This window comes from Ambystoma mexicanum, chromosome 2p (assembly GCF_040938575.1).
Source record: "Ambystoma mexicanum isolate Mex_15411 chromosome 2p, UKY_AmexF1_1, whole genome shotgun sequence".
In the NCBI taxonomy this organism is placed as follows: Eukaryota; Metazoa; Chordata; class Amphibia; order Caudata; family Ambystomatidae; genus Ambystoma; species Ambystoma mexicanum.
Genome location: NC_090923.1, coordinates 1,401,370,883 through 1,401,390,800, shown reverse-complemented (window position 1 = coordinate 1,401,390,800; position 19,918 = coordinate 1,401,370,883). Strand labels below are relative to the sequence as shown.

Genomic DNA, 19,918 nt, shown 5'->3' with positions numbered 1-19,918 from the left:
GTACGATATCCCGGCTGACTGCAGAGAGGTTCTTGCAAAAGCCAGGGCGTCCTCAACTCTCAAGTGCTACGGACATAAGTGGAAGAGGTTCTCTGTCTGGTGCCGTGCACAGAAGATTAACCCTCTGCGGATTACGGCCCCTCAAGTACTGCAGTACCTACTGTCGCTGTCCAAAGCTGGACTGGCTCACGCCTCCATCAAAATACATCTGGCTGACATCTCCCGATATACCAGGACTACGGGACGGGCGTCCTTGTGGTCTCATCGCCTGGTGAAGCAATTTATGAAGGGACTATTCCGATCCTTCCCGCCGGTGAAGGCTCCAGCCACGGCGTGGGAGCTTAATGTGGTGCTGACCAGGCTCATGGGGGGGCCCCATTCGAGCCTATGCATTTGGCGCCTTTGAAGTTCCTGTCGTGGAAGACAGCGTTCCTCGTGGCCATCACCTCCGCACGACGAGTGGGAGAGATCCAGGCCCTATCTTGCAAGCCTCCATACTTGACTTTTCACGACACGAGGGTGGTGCTGAGGACGCACCCCTCCTTCATGCCCAAGGTGCCGTCAGACTTCCACCTCAACGAGCCCTTGGTGTTGCCAGTTTTCTTCCCGTCGCCTTCGACGCCGGCCGAGAGGACTTTGCACTCGCTGGATGTAGCTAGAGCGCTGAAGTTCTACGTGGACCGCACGAAGAGTTTTTGGAAGACGTCACAGCTGTTTGTGAACTTTGGGACTGTGAATCAAGGGAAGGCTCTCTCGAAGACTTCCATTTCCAGATGGCCCTCCGGCTGCATCATGCACTGTCACTGATTGGCAAACCGACCGCTGCCCAGCCGTCCGAGAGCCCATTCGACCAGAGCGATCGCTGCTACCACGGCGTTCCCGTCTGGTGTGCCCCTGCTGGACATCTGCAGGGCTGCTACGTGGAGGTCGACGCACACCTTCACAAGATTCTACTGCGTCGATCGGGACTCCAGGGAGGAGTCCAGGGTCGGCCAAGCAGTGCTGCGCAACCTGTTCGCTTAAGGAGAGCCTGGTGAGGAGGTAAGAGATGCTTAATGTTGAGTTGTTGTATTGCTTAATGTTGAGCCTGTTGCCACCTCCCGTGGTTGTGCATGTGTGTACTGCTATGTATTCTTTTATTCATGAGCATGTGAATCCATGCCAGACCCCATGCTGTAGAAGGAACAAGTTACTTACCTGTAACTGTTGTTCTCCAGCATGGGTCTGGCATGGATTCACATGCGAACCCTCCCGCCTACCCCTCTGCGGCTCTTCACTTGGTCATACTGCCACTTTACGTGCTACCAAATCTGAGGATGGCTGCCAGAGGCAGGGCTTAGGGAGAGGGCAGTCATTGGCTGGGGGCAGTATGCCCCAGAGATCAGGGATTGGTTACTACTAAGAAAGACAGATCAGAAATGAAACTGATACTGATTTTTTTCTTTACCGAGGATTCCCAGCCTGACTACGGGGAATATTCATGAGCATGTGAATCCATGCCAGACCCATGCTGGAGAACAACAGTTACAGGTAAGTAACTTGTTCCTTATTTTACGAATAACTGTGGTTATTTGTATTACATTACTATTATCTAGGTTATACTAACTGCGGTTATGGGAGTACAAAAATTAATTGCTAAAAAGTGGATTGTAACAGCTACAGTGAGGTGGGGGTAATGGGTGTGGTTGGACACTATGGCTACTGGGTTACTTTAAGTAACTGAATGGTGCACTATGGGTAATGGCCACGGTCAAAGGCAATAGCTAGTGTGCCCCAATAAAATCTATTGGGGCAACATGTCAAGGGACCACAGCGAAAGGACATGCCCACTGGACATGGCCGAAGGCCATGGCTGGTATGCCCAAAAGAAACCTAGTGGTGTAGCGTGGTAGTGGGCCTGTTTAGGAAACCTATTAGAGCAATATGTAGAGTGTCCACGGCCAAAGGACGAAGGGCATGACTAGCGAGTGACAAAGAAAGGTAGTGTTTTAAAAGGTACAGTGGGCAATGCCAAAGGCAAGGCTCACTGGCCAGGGCCAAAGACCCTGACTAGTGGGCCAAAAGATGGCCTTGGCCACCTAGTGGGTCCAAAAGAAACATATTGGAGGAACATGTACAGTGGAATGGCCTGTAAAAAAACAATGGTAAAACAAATCCCTTGAAATTCACTGAAAGAAACCTTAGTTATGGTGCAGTTAAGTTCTGCAGATTTAATGCAACAAAACCCTTGAAATTCAGCTATTGTGGGAAGTCATCACCAGCTTAACTGTGTGCATCCCCATTGCAAAGCCCATAAGCATATGCATATTATAAGAGAAGGGATTCATAATGCCATACAAAATGGCATTATGGCGGGACATCAACAGGAACACGCCAAGTCTGCTGAATTTCAAGGATTTTGTTCTGGGCAGATGTCCCTGTTATAGAAAACGGACGGGTGCTTGTCAAGACTTCAAACAAAATAACCTCAGTCTAAACCATAGACCACTATAAAAGAAAATTTCATCATTTAAGACTTTGTTTCGGCATACAAAATGCCATAAAAGTGAAGAACATGTAAAAATAAAACCTAACTAACTTTGCAATTTATTTATTTATAACATTTCTGTAACACCCAGAACCAACGGTATCACAGCACTTATACCAGATACAACAAGATAACAGACAATTCGCAGTCAGTGCATGAGGGAAGGAGGGAGAATTGGGTGAACAGGACATTATTCCTATTAATTGATGAGCCAGGTTTTAACTAGTTTCTTAAGATGTTGTAGGAGATTTTGTCACTGATACTAGTTGGTAGCGAGTTAGAGAATAGGAGCCATGACAGCAAAGCGAACGCTTCCAGCTCTGGCATTTTTGAATCCATAAGTAAAATAAAACAGCAAGTATTAAAATCACAAATTTACAGATTGAACAATCAATATGCATCAAGCAATTCAACATACAATAGTTCCTATAACAATCCAAACAATGAAAAAGTAAACAAATGCACAAACATCCTGAAAAACTTGAAAACTTGAAGTCGTTAAAATCAGTAGTAGGCCCAGTGCGGGCTCCTGACTAGGGAGAAGAGTCTGACACCTCGGTCTCCAATAGCAATGATGGATAACATTTCCTCAGTTTTAATGCTCCCTTCGAACAGGAAAGCAATGCCCACAACACATTCAGTGAATCGGCTTGTAACAAATAGCATAGGGTAGGGCAACACTGAACAAAATTAAACTGTCGAAGGACAGGAAGAATTGTTCGTTGACGAATTGAGGTATAAAAGGGACAAAACATTACAAAATATAAATTGTCCTTTTGATAAAAATCGCAATAAGGACATCTAGGTGAATCAGAAAAACTCTTCTGTTTAACCATATCCCCTCTTAAATTTAGTAATTTCAAACAAGCCGTAGTGAGAGCCCACCTATCGGAATTTTGATCCCTAAATAGAAGAAAAGATTGCATGGCTTCCAAAGAGCTAATGCGCGCTAGCCTTCTGTTAGCAGGGATTTGAAAAGCAATCATTTCTCTAAATTCCTTGAGACATGAAATAAAGATGTTTTGCTTTAAACTATTTTTACATTCAACACTGAGTAAACCACCCGGAGAAATGAGTGACGGGGCATTTAAATTGGGTCAGATGGCTGTTGATATAGTTTAGCCAAGGAATGTGAAGCCAGCTTTCCACCTCCAAAATAGCTCGAATAATATGCTGTATCAAAGTCGCTCTTGGGTTCGACCAAATTCGAAGCCAATATAAGAGAGGGGCCAAAGCCCAATCGTCCTCCAAAAAACCAAGGCCCGATTCTGAATGTATTTAAAATGTAGGCGCCAAAGTCTTTAGAAATTCATTTCCTCCGACTCTTAAAGGAGACACTTTTTCAATGCCCCATAGAGATGCAGCATAATTGGACGTTGCCTTAGTTTGAGCACTATAACCTTTCAGAATCATTCCAAGGGGTTGACCGGTGCACATTGCTTTAAAAACTGAAACCACATCCAGGGATTGGGCCATGCATAACTCCTGCTTCCTAATATGGGCATGACCTGAGACTTACTAGGAAAACCAGACACCCAAATAGTCATACTCGGACACCCTTGAGATGACCACCCCGTACTCTTTAGCCCCGTCCCCTTTCCTCCAAACTGCATGGGTGTCCCTTCTTAGGGACGGGAGACGGAATCTTTTTCACCATAAAAAACCTTCTTCCCCTTTAAATTTAGCAGCACGCAGGGGTGCGGCCCTCGGAGCATGCGCTACACTGATTCTGCCCACCGGTGCCACACCTCAGTCCCCTTTTCCGCTTCGACAGGAACGGGTCCATTTCACCAGCGCTCCTGGGTTTGGCTTCGGCCATGTAATACCACACGCTCTTCCCCGGATACTTTCTTTTGTCATTCAGGTACTCGGTCCTCTGGCGCCACGCTCCTCCCCGGTGCATGTCGACTTCAGCGGGCTTCAGCAGGTGTCCAGCCTGCGTGGGGTTCTTCCCTACGTCAGGTCCCCACGCTCTTTGCTCCGCTGCCTTGGCCCCTGACCACGGATGGGAAGGTTGTACCATGTGTGACGCACTGTCCTCGTGTGCCCTGAAGAATAGACTGACTAGCAGGAGGGAGCTCTTCGAGAGGTCACCTCCAGATGACCTGAAGGACTTCGTCAAGCATCGATCAAGGCCCAAGGTAGGGCCGCTCTTTTCCAGTGCACCTCGCAAGGCGACACCTTTCCAACGAAACGCCTGAGCGGGTGGAACCTCCCAGGTTCTCATACCAGCACGAGAACTGAGGCTATTTCAGCTACCGGTCGCCAGGCCGAGGGGTCTGTAGACTTTCCTGAAGACAGTGCTGAGGGACCAGATGGTTCTTTTACCGGGTGTACACCCGAGGGGCTACGCCCATGTACCGGCATCATGGCTGAGGGGGTGCCTATACGCAGCACAACCGGCAACATCGCTGAGGGCGACACGCCTACCAGGCCTTGGCCAGAGGTGCAGGGCAGGTCTCATGCTCCACCGTCAAGAGTCCTAAATGAGGCTGGGCCCAGTGAGCCAAGCACCACGATTTCGGCACGTGGCATGCAGCTCTACAAGATTGCTGATGTGCCAAACAAAATGGCCGCTCTCCCGATACCTCTCTGAGGCACGATGCAGGTGGGTGAACAAGTTACAAGGTGGGACTGGGGTCAACCAGGTACGTGGCCTACAGCTTATCCATCTGCAGCGCAGGCCAGGTTCCCTCTGCAATCATCTAGACAGAATACGCACCAGCCCCAGCAGCCGTCCGCGATCCCGTCAATATCACCTGCCACCCCACCGTCCTGTGAGAACAGGTTCTTTGAAAAGTTCCTCACCCTCATGAGATCTCCTCAGATGGGGGCCATCCTGTGGAATGCTACCAGGGACATGCTCCCTCCGGCCCCGCCGCCCGCACCCTTAGTCATTCCTCCTATGGCTCCAGCACCACAGGCCCCTGTGCAGCCACCGCTGCCTGCGCTGGCTCCTTCGATTCTGGCTGCCCTGCCTCCCACAGTTCAGACGGTTCCGTACCAGCCTTTGCTTCAGCCTCCGGCTCTAGTCTCCACACCCCAGCCCTCCGCACCTCTCCACCCGCACCAGACCTGCTGGATGCCCAGGTGGACACAGACGAGGAAGAAGACACACCATAATCGGCCAAGGCTTTCCACAAACAACTTGCATGGCTGGCTGAGTACCTGAGCCTTCCTCAGCGTGAAGTCGAGCATCCATAGGCAGGGGTGCTCGCCAAGGTCCTCACTCTACGCCCCTCAGCTTGCACAGGGATCCCGATGCAAAAGGACGTTGTTGCCTTGGCTAAAAAGGGGTGGCTCAACCCCATTCGATGCAGCTGATCAATTGACACCTGGACGGCAAGTACAGACAAATGGAGGGGGATACACTCTTGCTGTCGGCCCACCCTCAACCACACTCTTCGGTGATACTCTACTCAAAGCCTCTGTCGTCGTTGGCCACCTCGTCCTCGGCGCTGCTATGCAAGGAGGAGATCTTGGAGGCGTACGGTAAGAAGCTTTATTCCACCGCTTTGCTGCATCTTCGTCAGGCCATTGCGGATGTCATGCTGGCATCCCTTAACCAGAGGCTTTGGCAGGAAATAGCCGACTTCCTTCCAGAACTTCCGATGCAGAGACAGTCACGTTTCAAGGCGGGATTGGCAGAAGCTAAAATGGTGGCGCAAGACGACATTGAGTCCACTGTGGCCAACATCGGCACCTCTGGCCGGGCCATATGCATCGCCACAGACATCAGAAGGACGGCCTGGCTCTACGCTACTAAATTCAATGCAGGAACGCATATTGGACCTTCCGTTCGAGTGTGGCAACTTCTTTCACTCCACCACCGACGAGGAGCTAGATAAAAAGAAAAACAGTTTGCAAACTGCAAAGTCTTTATCTGTCTTTACGAAGGCCACGCCCAAGGCATACACCCTGTCACATCAACGCTCCGACAAGGGGTGGACGTTTGGAGGTTTCTGTGGCTTCCAAGAGCGGAGGTCCAGGCAGCCTGACCGTTCAGAGTCAACACCGACGCAAACACGAAAAAGGGGGCGGGGGGAGTAAGAGCTTTCTCCAGTCCCCCTCCTCCGCAGCAGCCTCAGAGGGGAAGAAGGCATGACGCGCCCCTTTGGGTCCACGTGTCTCCGGTGGGGGGAGGGGAGGCAGGCTTGCCCTTCACGCACAGTTCTGGCATCAGTATTTCGCGGACCCCTGGATCCTCTCTGTAGTATCCAATGGGTATCGCCTACCGATCCCTTCCTCTCCTCCCTCCTCCACTCCCACAGATTGGGACAGCAACTCTGTTGGCGGAGATTCGGTCGCTCGTCGAGAGCCAGGCAGTGGAAGAAGTCCCAGCCTCCCAGCGAGGATTGGGTTTCTATTCCAGGATTTTTGCAATACAGAAGAACCACCAGGCTGGCCTGAGAGTTGTGTTGTACCTTTCCACCTTCAACCTCTCTCGCCCTCTTCAAAAATTCAAGATGGTTACGCCAGCACTCATTGCTTAGACATTGTGCAGGGGAGACTGGATGTGCTCCCTGGATCTGAAGGACGCTTATCTACACGTCCCCCATTTGGCAGCCGCATCGTTCCTTCCTGCGGTTCGGGATCATGGGCTGCCATTTCCGATACAAGGTGCCACCCTTCTGCCTCAACTCCGCTCCCAGGGTGTTTACCAGACTCATGAATGCAGTGGCAGCCGTCAGGGTCCAGGTCCATCATCTCTACCTGTTGCCTGATGACTGGTTCATCAGTGCCCAATCGCTGCAGCCGGTGCACCACACTTCCTTCGCCCTTTTGAACACGCTCCACCACCTGGGATTTTCGCTCAACATCAGGAAGTCTCAGCTGAAGCCTACGCAGAGACTGACCTTTCTGGGCCTCATATGGGACACGAGCTCCGAGAGAGTTTTCCCCTCCACAGGAGAAGATTGCAGCCATCAAGAGGGCCACTACTCACTTACTCACCAGACATGTGACTTTGGCCTGGTGGTACCAGCATCTATTAGGTTTCATGGCAGTGGTCCTCCTGGCCGTACCCCACACTAGACTCAGGATGAGGAAATTACTGCTGCACTTCGCAGCATCTTGGAATCAGGAGGGGAGCTGGTCAGCGTTCCTCCTTCTCTCCACTCTGAGCCCACAAGGTGGTCCAGGGACGGCAACCTACGGATGGGCAAGCCCTTCTGGCAGCTGGCTCCGCAGGTCACGATTACAATGGACTCCTCGCTCAAGGGCTGGGCAGCCACTCTGGACAGCTTCATTGTCCATGGGGTCTGGACCCGACAGAAACAGGAGTGCCATATCAACTGGCTGGAGCTGAAGGCCATCTGGCTAGCGCTCAAAGCTTTCCTACCGCGTGTTGGGGGCAAAGCCATCCTCATCCAGACCGACAACTCCACCAGCTTGTACTATATCAACAAGCAGGATGGGACCAGGTCTCCTCCACTATGCAGCCTTGCGATCAGCTTGTGGGAATGGGCCCTAGAGAACAAAATCTACCTTCCGGGGGAGTCCAACCTGGAAGCGGACATGCTCAGCAGACTGGGGGTGGACAATTACGAGGGGCAACTGAACAACCAGGTACTGCTGTAGATCTTCAGCAGATGGGGGCATCCTCAGGTGGATCTTTTCGCCTCCTGGGACAGCAAGAAGTGCCATCAGTTTGCGTTCTGGCAGGGTCAGGGCCCCCGCTCCCTGGGCGACGCATTCCATATACAGTGGAACGGCATAACAGCCGACAGAATATGCCTTCCCGCCCACCCCCCTGGTCCACAGGGTGATTTGCAAGATAAAGGAGTCTTGCCACCTCAACATCATTCTGATAGCCCTGTGGTGGTCAACGACACCGTGTTTCTCTGAGCTTCTCAGCCTATCGGACAGGCCACCCATTCACCTTCCGCTGGGTCCAGATCCGCTGCTGGTGCAACAGGGAAGCAGGGTCATCCACCCCGCGCCGCAGAAATTAGCCCTAGCAGCGTGGTTCCTGAGTAGGTCACGCTGACGCACCTTAGCCTTTCTAAGGCTAATCTAGAGATCATTCAGTGTGCCAGGAGCAGGGCTATCAGGAGCCAGTTCAAGAGTAAATGGACTAGGTTCTGTCACTGGGTGGACTCTAAGGAGATCGGCCCCCTTACGTACACGTTGGATGAAGTGCTCTCCTTCTCTGCGCACCCTGCTCACTCAGGCGTGCAGGTGGACACATGCCGCTCGTATTTGGCGGCTATAGGAGCCTACAGAAATTCGGAGGAGGAGGTCTTCTCCTCAACCAGCCCTATAGTCATGAGACATTTGAAGGGCCTCGCCAGACTCTCGCCGCCCATCAAAAGCACACCCCGTGTAGGACCTCAATGAAGTGTTGGGCGCCTTGGCAAACAAGCTGTTCGAGCCAATTGTGTCTGCGGATATCAGGCTAGTCACCATTATGACAGCCCTTTCGGTGGTGCTCACCTCAGCTCTCAGTGTCCGTGAGATACAGGCTCTGGTGGCCTCAGAGCTCTATACTACCTTTCACAGGGATAAGGTGGTCCTATGGACACACCACGCATTCCTACCTAAGGTACCCTCCGCTTTCCATCTAAACGAGGCAATAGTTTACCTACGTTTTTTGCCGACCCTAAGGACGAGCCTCGGAGGGTTTTGCACTGTCTGGACGTGAGGCGCACTCTGAAATTCTATCTAGACGGGACCAAGGGCTTCCGCAAGTGGGACGCACTGTTTGTCATCTTCGGGGGGGGGGGGGGGGGGGGGGGTCAAGGTCCAGGGGTATCAAGCATCCAAGGCATCAATTGCACGATGGATGGTTTCGGCCACCAAGGAGGCCTACAAAGGGCAGCCCAAGCCACTTCCAGCTAACATGCATGCCCATGCTTTCAGTGTCAAGGCCACGGCCATTGCATTCCAACAGCAGGTTCCGTGGCAGGTCATCAGTAGGGTGGCCACCCCTTCAGCCTTCTGCAAGTATTACTGTTTGGACTCCAGCTCTAAGTCTGACTCGGCTTTCGGACAGGCTGTGCTAAGGAATCTGTTTTCTTAAGGAGGGTCTCTACACCCTGGGACTACTTTTAGTTGTTCTCGCCCATGCAGTATGGATGAAAGGGGACAGGTCGTAAGAGTAATTATAAGTTAACTCACTCTTTTGTAAAGAGAAAGATTTTTGTCTCATCATTCGGATTTACTGTGGTAGGGTGAGTTTACACATTTAGTGCGCCCCATAAATAGTATCATAACAGTCATGCACAGAACCAAGGATTCTCAACAGAAGAGAGAAGTCTTGAGGAATATTTGGAATTGCTTTATTTGCAAATTACTGTTACCTTTAGTGGATGACACGTGTTTTGGCAAAAATTGACTTGCCTTTCTCAAATCCAGGCCATGCTCACTTGTGTGAATAGAAGCATAATGCCGGTTAGTGGTAATTCATGGGCTCAATCCCACCTCATGCGGATGTGTCGGCTGAGGACACATCCGCATGAGGTGGGATTTAGCCCATGACTTACCACTAACCTGTATTATGCTTCATTATGCTTGTATTTACGCAAGTGAGCAAGGCCTGGATTTGAGAAAGACAAGTCAATTTTTGCCAAAACACGGGTCATCCACTAAAGGCTACAGTAATTTGCAAATAAAGCAATTTCAAATATTCCTCAAGATTTCCCTCTTCTGTTGAGAATCCTCGGTTCGGTTCCTGACTGATATGTTACTATTTATGAGGCGCACTAAATGTGTAAGCTCACCCTACCATTGGAATTTTGAACAACGGAGTTAAGGGCCTCTATGTCTATAATCAAGATCTCTGAAGTTCTTAGCAACACACACAACAAGGTCGCGAGGTATTACCGCAGAAGGTGTCAACCAAAAAGTTCCTCATCATTAGTCATTCGGATTTACTGATGTACATCTCAGTGGTCTCTCAGATTTGATCTCAAGTATATTGACTAATCATGTTTTCAAATTGAATAGTGGAATTGTCCGTTTTTTCAACTATGCATGTCCCAGTGTCTGTTTCGTTGTGTACATTTTGTTTTATTGTGATAGTTGTCAGACCATTTCATTGCCATTTCATCCCCCATCCTATTGACACCTCATTATCTCATTATAGAGTGAGGGGCGCGAGGAGGCAGGCGACATGGCTCAGACTCCTCAGAATGGAGAGCTGAGTACGCCACAGGCCTTGGCAGGCTCTGACATGCAACAGAATGGAGTACCCGGTGAGGGTAGTGACCAAAGGGAAATTCAGAACTTCGACAATCAGATACAAGAAACAAGTAAGTGATAGTGTCTCGCAATCCCGCCCCCTCTTCCCTGAGGTGCTGTAGCTCAGTGTCCTCGTAGCAAACCCTTTAATCAACAAGGAGTTTGCCTCATCTTTGTTTATCATTCATTTTATTTCTGTGTTTGCACTTGTGTTAATAAATTAAAATCACTTTTATTTTCCAGGCATCTAATGATGACTTTGTGGTGTCGTCTTCCGTCTTACCCGCCTCCCTTCCATCACCATATTTCCTCATCACCGTCTCCCCTCCCCCCTGCCATTTTCCAAACATCCCTGCTCCCTCTCTGACCCACCCGCCACCTCTTTCTATTTTTTCTACAGATTGAAACTCACAAGCTCAAGTTCCGCGAGAATGCCAAGGCCCGCACAGACCACGGAGCAGACATTGTTTTCCAGTCACCCAACCGTTCCAGCAGCACTTCCCCGTGGCGTAGTACGTCTGCCAGCGAAAGCCTCAGCACTGATGCCTCCTCACCTCTGCAGCCGTCACATTCTGCCCTTCCAGATGCTGCTTCTGCTACTTATCCCCTGCAAGGCTTGTGACACTCTCCTCTTAAGTCCTTCCTCTGCTTTTAGAACCCTCTCTGGCTGTGCCCCTTTAACCCAGTGATTGGCTTAAGGGGGAAGGTTTTTGCACCATCATGAATGGATATTTTTTAACTTAGTTTGTGCTTTCCCTTTTCTTGCCCTCTGGCGAGCTGTAGACATGAAAAGCACGCACAGGTTTATCGAGATCCAAGTATGGTGTATGCTGTACTCATTTATTACACCTTGCAGTATTTCAGCTCCAAAGATCATGCTGAAAGCCATATTGTGTTTGTAGCACATCTTAAGAGATCAGATACAGCCTGATTGTCGAATAGCATGATGGAAAAATGCCCTTTTAGAATCTAGTCTATTGAAACGAGTATTTGACTTTGTTACACATGCCATGGGTGAGAATAGCGCCTTGGTTACTGGGGCTTAGCTGTAATCTTTTCTTTTTCATGTTTTTTTAGTTTATATCCTTGCTGCTTATGTTTCTGGTGTTATTATTTAATACATAAAAATAAATATATATTGCCCATGCACACACAAACACAGTGTAGACTGTTTTACATGTAGAATTTAGTTTTTTCATTGTGATGAAGTGTTGACAAATGGACTTGTTGTGCTTATGTACTGTGCTAAGTTTACTTTTTCTTCCTTCATTTTCCTAGCAATAGAACAGTAAAAAAAACTGTAACCGCTGCTGCAGTGCTGGCTACCATCGACATATCAAACTGTTGTAACCGTGTTCATTTTTTCTTTTAATTCTTGTGAAGACAGCGTGATTTCATGGGCTGAAGCCATGTCTTTGTTTGAAGGTCCTGAGTATGTGTCCTGTGAGATGCTCTTGCGTCAGTGGAAATGTTGGTACACATTTGCCTGTAACTGATTTTTTTTAATGGTTGTTATGAAAGGGCAAAGAGTTAAAGCCCTTTATAATCTAAAATGTGCTGCCTGTGTGGTTTGGCAAGCACTCTTGATGCATTCGTACATAGATTTGAGGTGGTCCTTTTCAGAAGGGCATCTCAAACCTGTTGTATGTAATTCCCAGCGTTTCTATGTGCCTGGGTTATCTTATGCGTGTGTTGTTCTTGGCCTTTGACCTTACCCGCTTTGTGGCTTCTTAATATCAGTTACTGACAATTCATACTGACATTCCTGACGACAGATGCACTCCCTGGTGACAAACCAGTTGGCAACTGTAGTGTAACATTTAATTTAATGTACTGAAAACCTGGTGGTCTGTATGCAGAAAATTCCACTCAACCAATATAATGCAGAACTTCCAAAGAAATCTGTTTGCATAACTACTCTCCTGCCCTTGTGGCCCTTTCCACTAAGTGTTAGAGTATGCTTTTGAATGGTTTTCTTTAAAGACAAAGATGACCCAAATTGTGTAGCACACTAGTACAGTTGACCCGTTCATACAGTTTAATAGTTGTCAACACCCACCAATCTATTTCATCCTGCTTCGTGTCATGTGACACATGCTAAAATTTCTTCAAGGTATTCAACAATTTTCCAGGAGGCTCCATTTGCTACCAGAAATGACTAATTCCTGCGTTGGTTGAAGTTTGGCACCCAGTGTGCATTGAGTGGAATTTTCTCTTGGATGAGATTTGGGATGCAAAATCCTGATGGCAAGTGAGAAGGGTACAGTTTGAGACGCGACTCAATAAAGTTTTTTGAGTGTTGGGGATGGGTCTAGTTTAAAAGATTTTAAAGGAAATAATTGATTCACAGCTTTGATACGAAGTTAAGGTCTGTACCTTTGTATTTTGGACATCTTACATATTATGTGTTGTGAATGACACTAAAAGAATGGAATGTAAATACAAACATTGTTCTTGGCTATTTAGAAATTGTAATTTAAAGTTGACACCAGAATAAAACCAGGGATCAAAATTAAGGGGGAATAGAAATGTGTGCTGTTATGTGAAAGCTTTTCAGCACTGGAAAAACTGTGGAGCCGGGAAGACTGGGAGGGGGGTATCGATGGGGGGGGGGGGAGAGATTGGGCGGGTGAAGGCCCAGCCTTTCCTGGTTTGGAAATTATTTCTTTAGGAGAAACCGACAATAACACAATATCCCAGAATCTGTGTTTAAACACAAGATTCTTATTGCACACTTGTATTTTTTATATATATATATATATAAAAAGTTTGCATGATTTCTAATAAAATTACATTAAAATGTAACACAGCATTGTATTTATATTGTCTTGCAGTCTCAAAGTGCTTTTTCTTCTAATGATGGAATTGTTTAACCTTCACAGATTTGCACGTGGAAATGGCCGGTTATAGATCATCTTCCCTCTTTACATGTTAATCTCCTTGTAACTGGCAATACCTTGACAGTGAGGTGACAACTTGTGATGTCTCTTCTATGCTACCATTTTGACCCATATCTTTTTATTTATGTCACCCCCACCCTGCACCCTTTCTCCATCTCTCTGAAGACTTGACCTCTGATGACCTCCCCCTTTCCCCCAGCGGCCATCAAGTTCTGCTCATTAACTTTCATTTTGAGTCGGGACAGGATGAAGATCTTCTCTAGTTGTACTGTTCGAAGATGGCAGAGGTTTGCGTGACTGTAGTTTGATAACTGTTCCCCTTTAATGGACTGTCGATCATTAACCATTCATCCTTAACAGCCCGATAGTAGGTCTGGAAGAATAAAAGCATAATGTTGAGGTTGTACCAGTTAGGCAAATTGAATGGTTGGTGAAAGCATTGAAGAGCATAATGTGTTTAATGATTGCAAAAAGGGGCCCTTAACGCAGCCATTCTACATGCGTTTTCTCATGAAGGTTTTCAGCTGTATAGATATTCATCATGCCTGAAACCCAATCGCCACATTACAACAGCATGTTCTATTTCATGTTAAATATTGATTTTGTCGAATTTTGCAGAGTTTAAACCGAGCCAAACAAATAGGTTTGTTCTTTGACTGCTTTGACATTTCCGTGGCATGGTGGCTGCTCTTTTTATTTTAATACCGTCTAAGGGTGGTCTCACTTGGTTGGTGGTTCTTCGGTTGGAACGCACGTAGGCAAGCTGTCTCTGGTTCTTTCATGCAGTAGATTCAGTACTTTCTAAAAGCTAAGCAGTCCTTTAATCTTCATGAGGTAAATTCCAAATTCTGGGAATTCAGTCTTCTGCTCTTCTTGCGTGGGAGCTAATGGCCAGTGGAGTTACAGTGCATATGAAACAAGAGGCTTGGTTGCAAGCAAGTCTCCCAAAGAAGCCTGCCGAAATGCAGTCTTCAACGGAAGAATTCCTTTGCTATTTTTTTAATGTGTCAGTTCCTTAACATGGGTGCAGCTCATTGCTCAGCATAATTTTGAAGTGGGATATTTCTCCTTTGACTATCCCCTTAGTACTGGGTGTGATGTAGGAACTGTCGGACTTTACCCCATGTTTCTGAGCCCACTGACTGGGTCAAGTGAAACATAGTGATTTGATGTCCAATGTGGGTGTTTCCATTCATATACGCTATGGCAGTGGAAGAAAGAAACCATATTGGAGCACCTACTCAATCTACTCATTGGTTAATATTCTGGGATCCAAGAACACAACTGCTTTTTAATCCTGTGTATCCATAAAGTAATTACAAAATCTTTTATGACTGCTTGAAAATGACTGCTTAAATGTAGCCTCTGCGACTGCAATGTGGACTACCTTGAATCTGGCGTAAATGCAACCTTATTTAGCCAGATAAAAATGCTCTTTTCGACCAATGAACTCTACCTTTGGGTCCACAACTTGCTCCTACGCCTGACTCAATTTTGTTTACTTTTTTATTTTTCTCTGCTCCCATTTTTCTTTCTTAGCACTCCCATTTGCAAACATAATCCTGATTTTCTCCTCTTGAATGTTATTTCTGGTCTGTCTGTCCCAGTATTTTCTTGCTCTCCTTTTTATAGTTATTTAAATCTATATTTGCCCTTTCTTTTTGTCATTTCTTAATCTATACTGCCTTTCCCTGATGTTTCTCTCAGTTGTTTTCCATTCATTGTTTTCACATCTCACAGTGCTACTTTTCATTGGTTAAGTTTCCACCTCCCTAGCTTTTCAAACCTTCTGCCCTTTTTCTTACTCTCCCATTGTTTTATCTGTCCCACCATTGTTTTGGTAATTTCTTACGAACACCTTTTTTCCCCTCTCCCACTCTGTTTTTTGCTGTCTGTTTTTTCTCTTGCTCACATTTTCCTCCTCCTTTTTCATTCCCTCTGTATTGTCTGACTTTGTTTCTCTGTTTTTACTTGTGCCGCTACTTTTTCATTGGTCCTATTTTCTTGCTTTCTTTCTCTCGTGTGTCCTTTGTTTTGTTGCATTATCGGTCTCTCCTCTTCTCAGTTCTGCTTTTTCATGAAGGTGGCAAATTTATGTAGCCAGGAACTGATCCCAAAATCTGGCCTGCCTGAAACCTAAAACCTGTAAAAAGTTCCAAGCAGAGAACAACATGCTAAAATGATTCACACGTGTGTGATGTGAACTTTGATGGACTTGGTTCTTCTGGGACTGTGAATAATTTTGATCCCTGGAAATGTCTGTTTTTAATGTAGTATGCTTGAAGTTCAAGTTGAAAAGATTTTATTAGCCGAGATTAAAACTGCAATAAACACAGTCAAAGAGGTTGTGTGTCTTGTTTCTTTGTGGCTGAATGATACAGGTATGTTGTTGGGAAAAGATGCTCAACTTTTTCTACTTGTATACCCATAGACTGGTTGGGCGACTACCCCAAAACCCAATTATGCACAGCTCAGATGATTATGTAGGGACCAGGGTTATTCAAATCTGACATGATTTCAATGTGTGGTTTCTCAGTGATATTGGCAAAAAAGGTTGCAGATGTACACTCTTATATTTTAATAAGGCTGTGTAGGGGCTACAGATATGCCATATCCCTTCCAGTTAACACCTGCCCTGGTGGTCTTGTTTGTGCTGTTGCTGTTAACAGTAGTTCATCATAAGGATATTGTAGCTCTTGTTGCCCCCCTGTGTGAAAATAACATTTCAATTAAAAATGCTTCTTTCGATTTATGTGCATTGTACTGCAACACCATTGCATTACTCAATTGTCACTGTAACAACATGGAACAATACAATTTTTTTAGTCGATCATTCATCTTTATTTGTAAAAAATGTATTTCAATTATAGTTCAGTGCAAAAAAGAATACCAAACAATTATACATTAAGTAATTACCAAATCGTTTATGACTGCTTAAATGTAGCCTCTGAGACTACAATGTGGACTACCTTGAATCTGGCGTGAATGCAGCCTTGTTTAGCAAGAAAAAAATGCTCTTTTCGACCATTGACATCTACCTTTGTGTCCACAACTTGCTCCTACGCCTGACTGAATTTTGTTTACCTTTTTATTTTTCTCTTCCCACATTTTTTTTATTTATTAGCTCTCCCATTTGCGAACATAATCCTGATTTTCTCTTGCATGTTATTTCTGGTTAGTATTTCCCAGTTTTTTCTGCCTCCCCTTTTTATAGTTATTTAAATCTACCTTTGCCCTCTCTTTTTTGTAATTTCTTAATCTGTACTGCCTTTCCCTGATTTTCCAAGTTTCCCCCTCCCTCGCTGTTCTCTCCTTCTGCCCTTTTTCTTTCTCTCCCATTGTTCTATCTGTCCCACCATTGATTTTTAATTTCTTTCGATCACCTTTTTTTCCATCTCCCACCCTGTTTTTTGCTGGCTCTGTTTTTTCTCTTGCTCGCGTTTTACTCAAACTCTTTTTCTCTCCCTTTGTATTGTCTGAATTTATTCTGTTTTTACTTGTGCCGCTGTTTTTTCATTTGTCCCGTTTTCTTCCTTTCTTTCTCTCCTTCTGTCCTTTGTTTTGTTGCATTCTCCGTCTCTCCTTTTCCCAGTTTTGCTTTTTCAGGAAGGTGACAAATTTATGTAGCCAGGAATTGATCACAAAATCTGGCCTGCACCAAACCTAAAACCTGTAAAAAGATCTAAGCAGAGAACAACATGCTAAAATTATTCACAAATGAGTGATGTGAACTTTAATGGACTTGGTTCTTCTGGAACTGTGAATAATTTTGATCCCTGGAAATTTCTGTTTTTAATGTAGTAACAGAGGATAGCATAGGGGCAACGCGCTAGCCTTGGAAGCAAGACCATGCAGAGCAACAGAGTTTCGAACCCCGGATCCGCGCTTAGAAACCAAACTCGGGTTCGGTATTATACGAGTTATAAAAAAAAACAGTGAAATAAATAAATACTCTTGAAGTTCAAGTTGAAAAGATTTTATTAGCCAAGATTGAAACTGCAAATAAACACAAAGAGGTTGTGTGTCTTGTTTCTTTTTGGCTGAATGAGGGAAATGGTCTACATTTTGTATTTGTATCCCCATAGACTGGTTGGGTGACTACCCCAAAACTCAATTAGCACAGCTCTGATGATTATGTAGGTACCAGGGTTCTCCAGCATTGGATCTTGCATAGATTCACTTGCTGTGACTATTCCCCATTGTCAGACTGGGAATCCTCTGGAACATAGATCAGTTTAAACTTAAGCAAAACAAGGGGGGGGGGGTCTGGGAAACTACCAGCACAAACACAACCCATTGACTTGTTCTTGGGTAGATGGCCCCTGGGAGAGTCTCAACCAAGTCTTTAGCTCACTGTTATTTTCACAGAGAAGACATTTCCCGGCATATCACTCTTTGTCCTGCCCAGTCCATGCAGGGACATTTCTTCTCTGTGAAAGGGACAGTGAGCTAAAGACTTTGTAGAGTCTCTCCCAGGCCAGGGGTTATTCACCCAAGAACAGGTCACTGGGCTGTGTTCGTGCTGGTAGAGAGATTCCCAGACCCCCCCGCTTGTTTTGCATAAATTAACTTTGGGTCTCACCCTAAGTTACCCGGGCGATCCAGACGTGGACCCCTTGCTCACTGTTCTTCGAGAGGCACAGCTTCACCTCACTGATGATGCCCAACAAGGCTGAAACATGTGTATGGGGTTGCTGTTGGTACTCTTGTTCAGAGGAGAATTGCCTAGTAATTCGGTGCTGGACCCAAGAACAGGTCATTGGGCTGTGTTCGTGCTGGTAGAGAGATCCTCCCCCTCCCCCCTTGTTTTTTAGTTTAAACTTAAACTGAAAGTTTCAGTCACTTTCTTGCTCTATCCAGGTCATTTTGGGTCATACATTTTGGGTCATACTGCCGACAGCCCATCAGAACACTTCCCCTAACTCCTCCCCTGTCGGCCATCTTCAGATTTGTTACAGCACGTTCGTGTAGGGAGTCCTTAAAAATCGTCTCTTCAACATTTCTTCGAATAATTTTGGATATTACCATCTTTTCGACAAGAAATATATATTTGATGACGTCTACTCGACAACCGTTGTTGGTGATGACAGTGCTAGCTCTGTACACGATTCCCACCACCGGTAATCTTCAACTAAGTTTCGTCTGTGCTGTTGGGCCTACCTCATGGCAGAATCCATGAGGAAGAGCCTGTTCAAGGCATGTGCCACTGTGGACTGAAGAATGTCTATTTGGAGGATCACCTCTACTGCCTTCATGCTCACTATGTCATCCAGGACTGTGAAATCAGCCAGTCGTTTTCCGGCAAGACTCTGGGGGATTGTCTCCGTTGTCTCGTCGCGTGGCTCGAGACTGAAGAATGTCTATTTGGAGGATCACCACAACTGCCTCTACTGCCTTCATGCTCACTATGTCATCCAGGACTGTGAAATCAGCCAGTCGTTTTCCGGCAAGACTCTGGGGGATTGTCTCCGTTGTCTCGTCGCGTGGCTCGAGGACACTGGCGGGGTCTCTGACTCTGCTTCAGTATGGAGTCGTGCCTCGTTAGGGCGGGGCGGGATGGCCCAGCGAAACACCTCCAGTAAGAGGTCTAGGTCGCATGAAGTCCAGGATTCCAGCAAGAAGAGGCATAAAGACATTTCAGGCGATGAGCTCAGATCCTCGCACAAGGGCCAGTCTTCACCAAAGGTCAGTGTCCAATGGGTGTCGACAGGGGAGGCGAGCTCGCCTTTAATATTGAAAACTGTTGTCAAAATCAGTGACCTGGCCATCATCTTTGATGGTCAAGCCTCCCTCCAGTTCATCTATCCCAAGGCCATCAATGCCGTCCAGGGGCACTCGATCAACGAGCCCGTCGATGACCACGACTACCTCTCTACGACTGCCAATGAAGCAGTCTAATGCCACAAACATTTTGTCATCGACAAAAACATCAACGGCCACTTCATTCGAGTCGTCGAGGATCTTGTTGACAGCATCTACTGTCATGAATCACCGATTCCGCCCCTTCTGGACAACATGGTCCCTCAAACACTGTAGTATTGCATCCATTGTACACCCAACATGGCCGACGCCACGGGGAAACACACGGTCTAGTCTCCCAGTAATGCCTTTTGCTTCCTTGAAAACATACACGCCCCCGCGGCTCGGCTCGTCTCAACACTAATCTTGTCCGTGCTGTTCGTACCGGCAAGTTGCTACTCTGTTTCCATCCATTGTCCGCTTTCCCTAATCCTTTGGCTTCCTTGCGGTTAGCCCCCCCCCTTCCTTCCCACTTCCCAGTGTGCTGTTCTGTGCTCCTATCTCCGTTCGC

At 46.7% G+C, this 19,918-nt stretch overlaps 1 protein-coding gene across 30 annotated transcripts in view; it reads left to right on the top strand.

Annotated features, from left to right (window-relative positions):
- Positions 1-15,954, top strand: part of MAP4 (microtubule associated protein 4) — a 2,534,981-nt gene extending 2,519,027 nt beyond the window's left edge. For 28 of the 30 annotated variants that reach the window (XM_069645850.1, XM_069645857.1, XM_069645873.1 and 25 more), the window contains one exon: positions 11,109-15,954. In XM_069645850.1, coding sequence (XP_069501951.1) covers positions 11,109-11,330 — 222 coding nt within the window. In that variant the 3' untranslated portion in view covers positions 11,331-15,954. The other 2 variants (XM_069645854.1, XM_069645853.1) reach the window with 2 other exon arrangements.
- Positions 15,955-19,918: the final 3,964 nt, after the last annotated feature.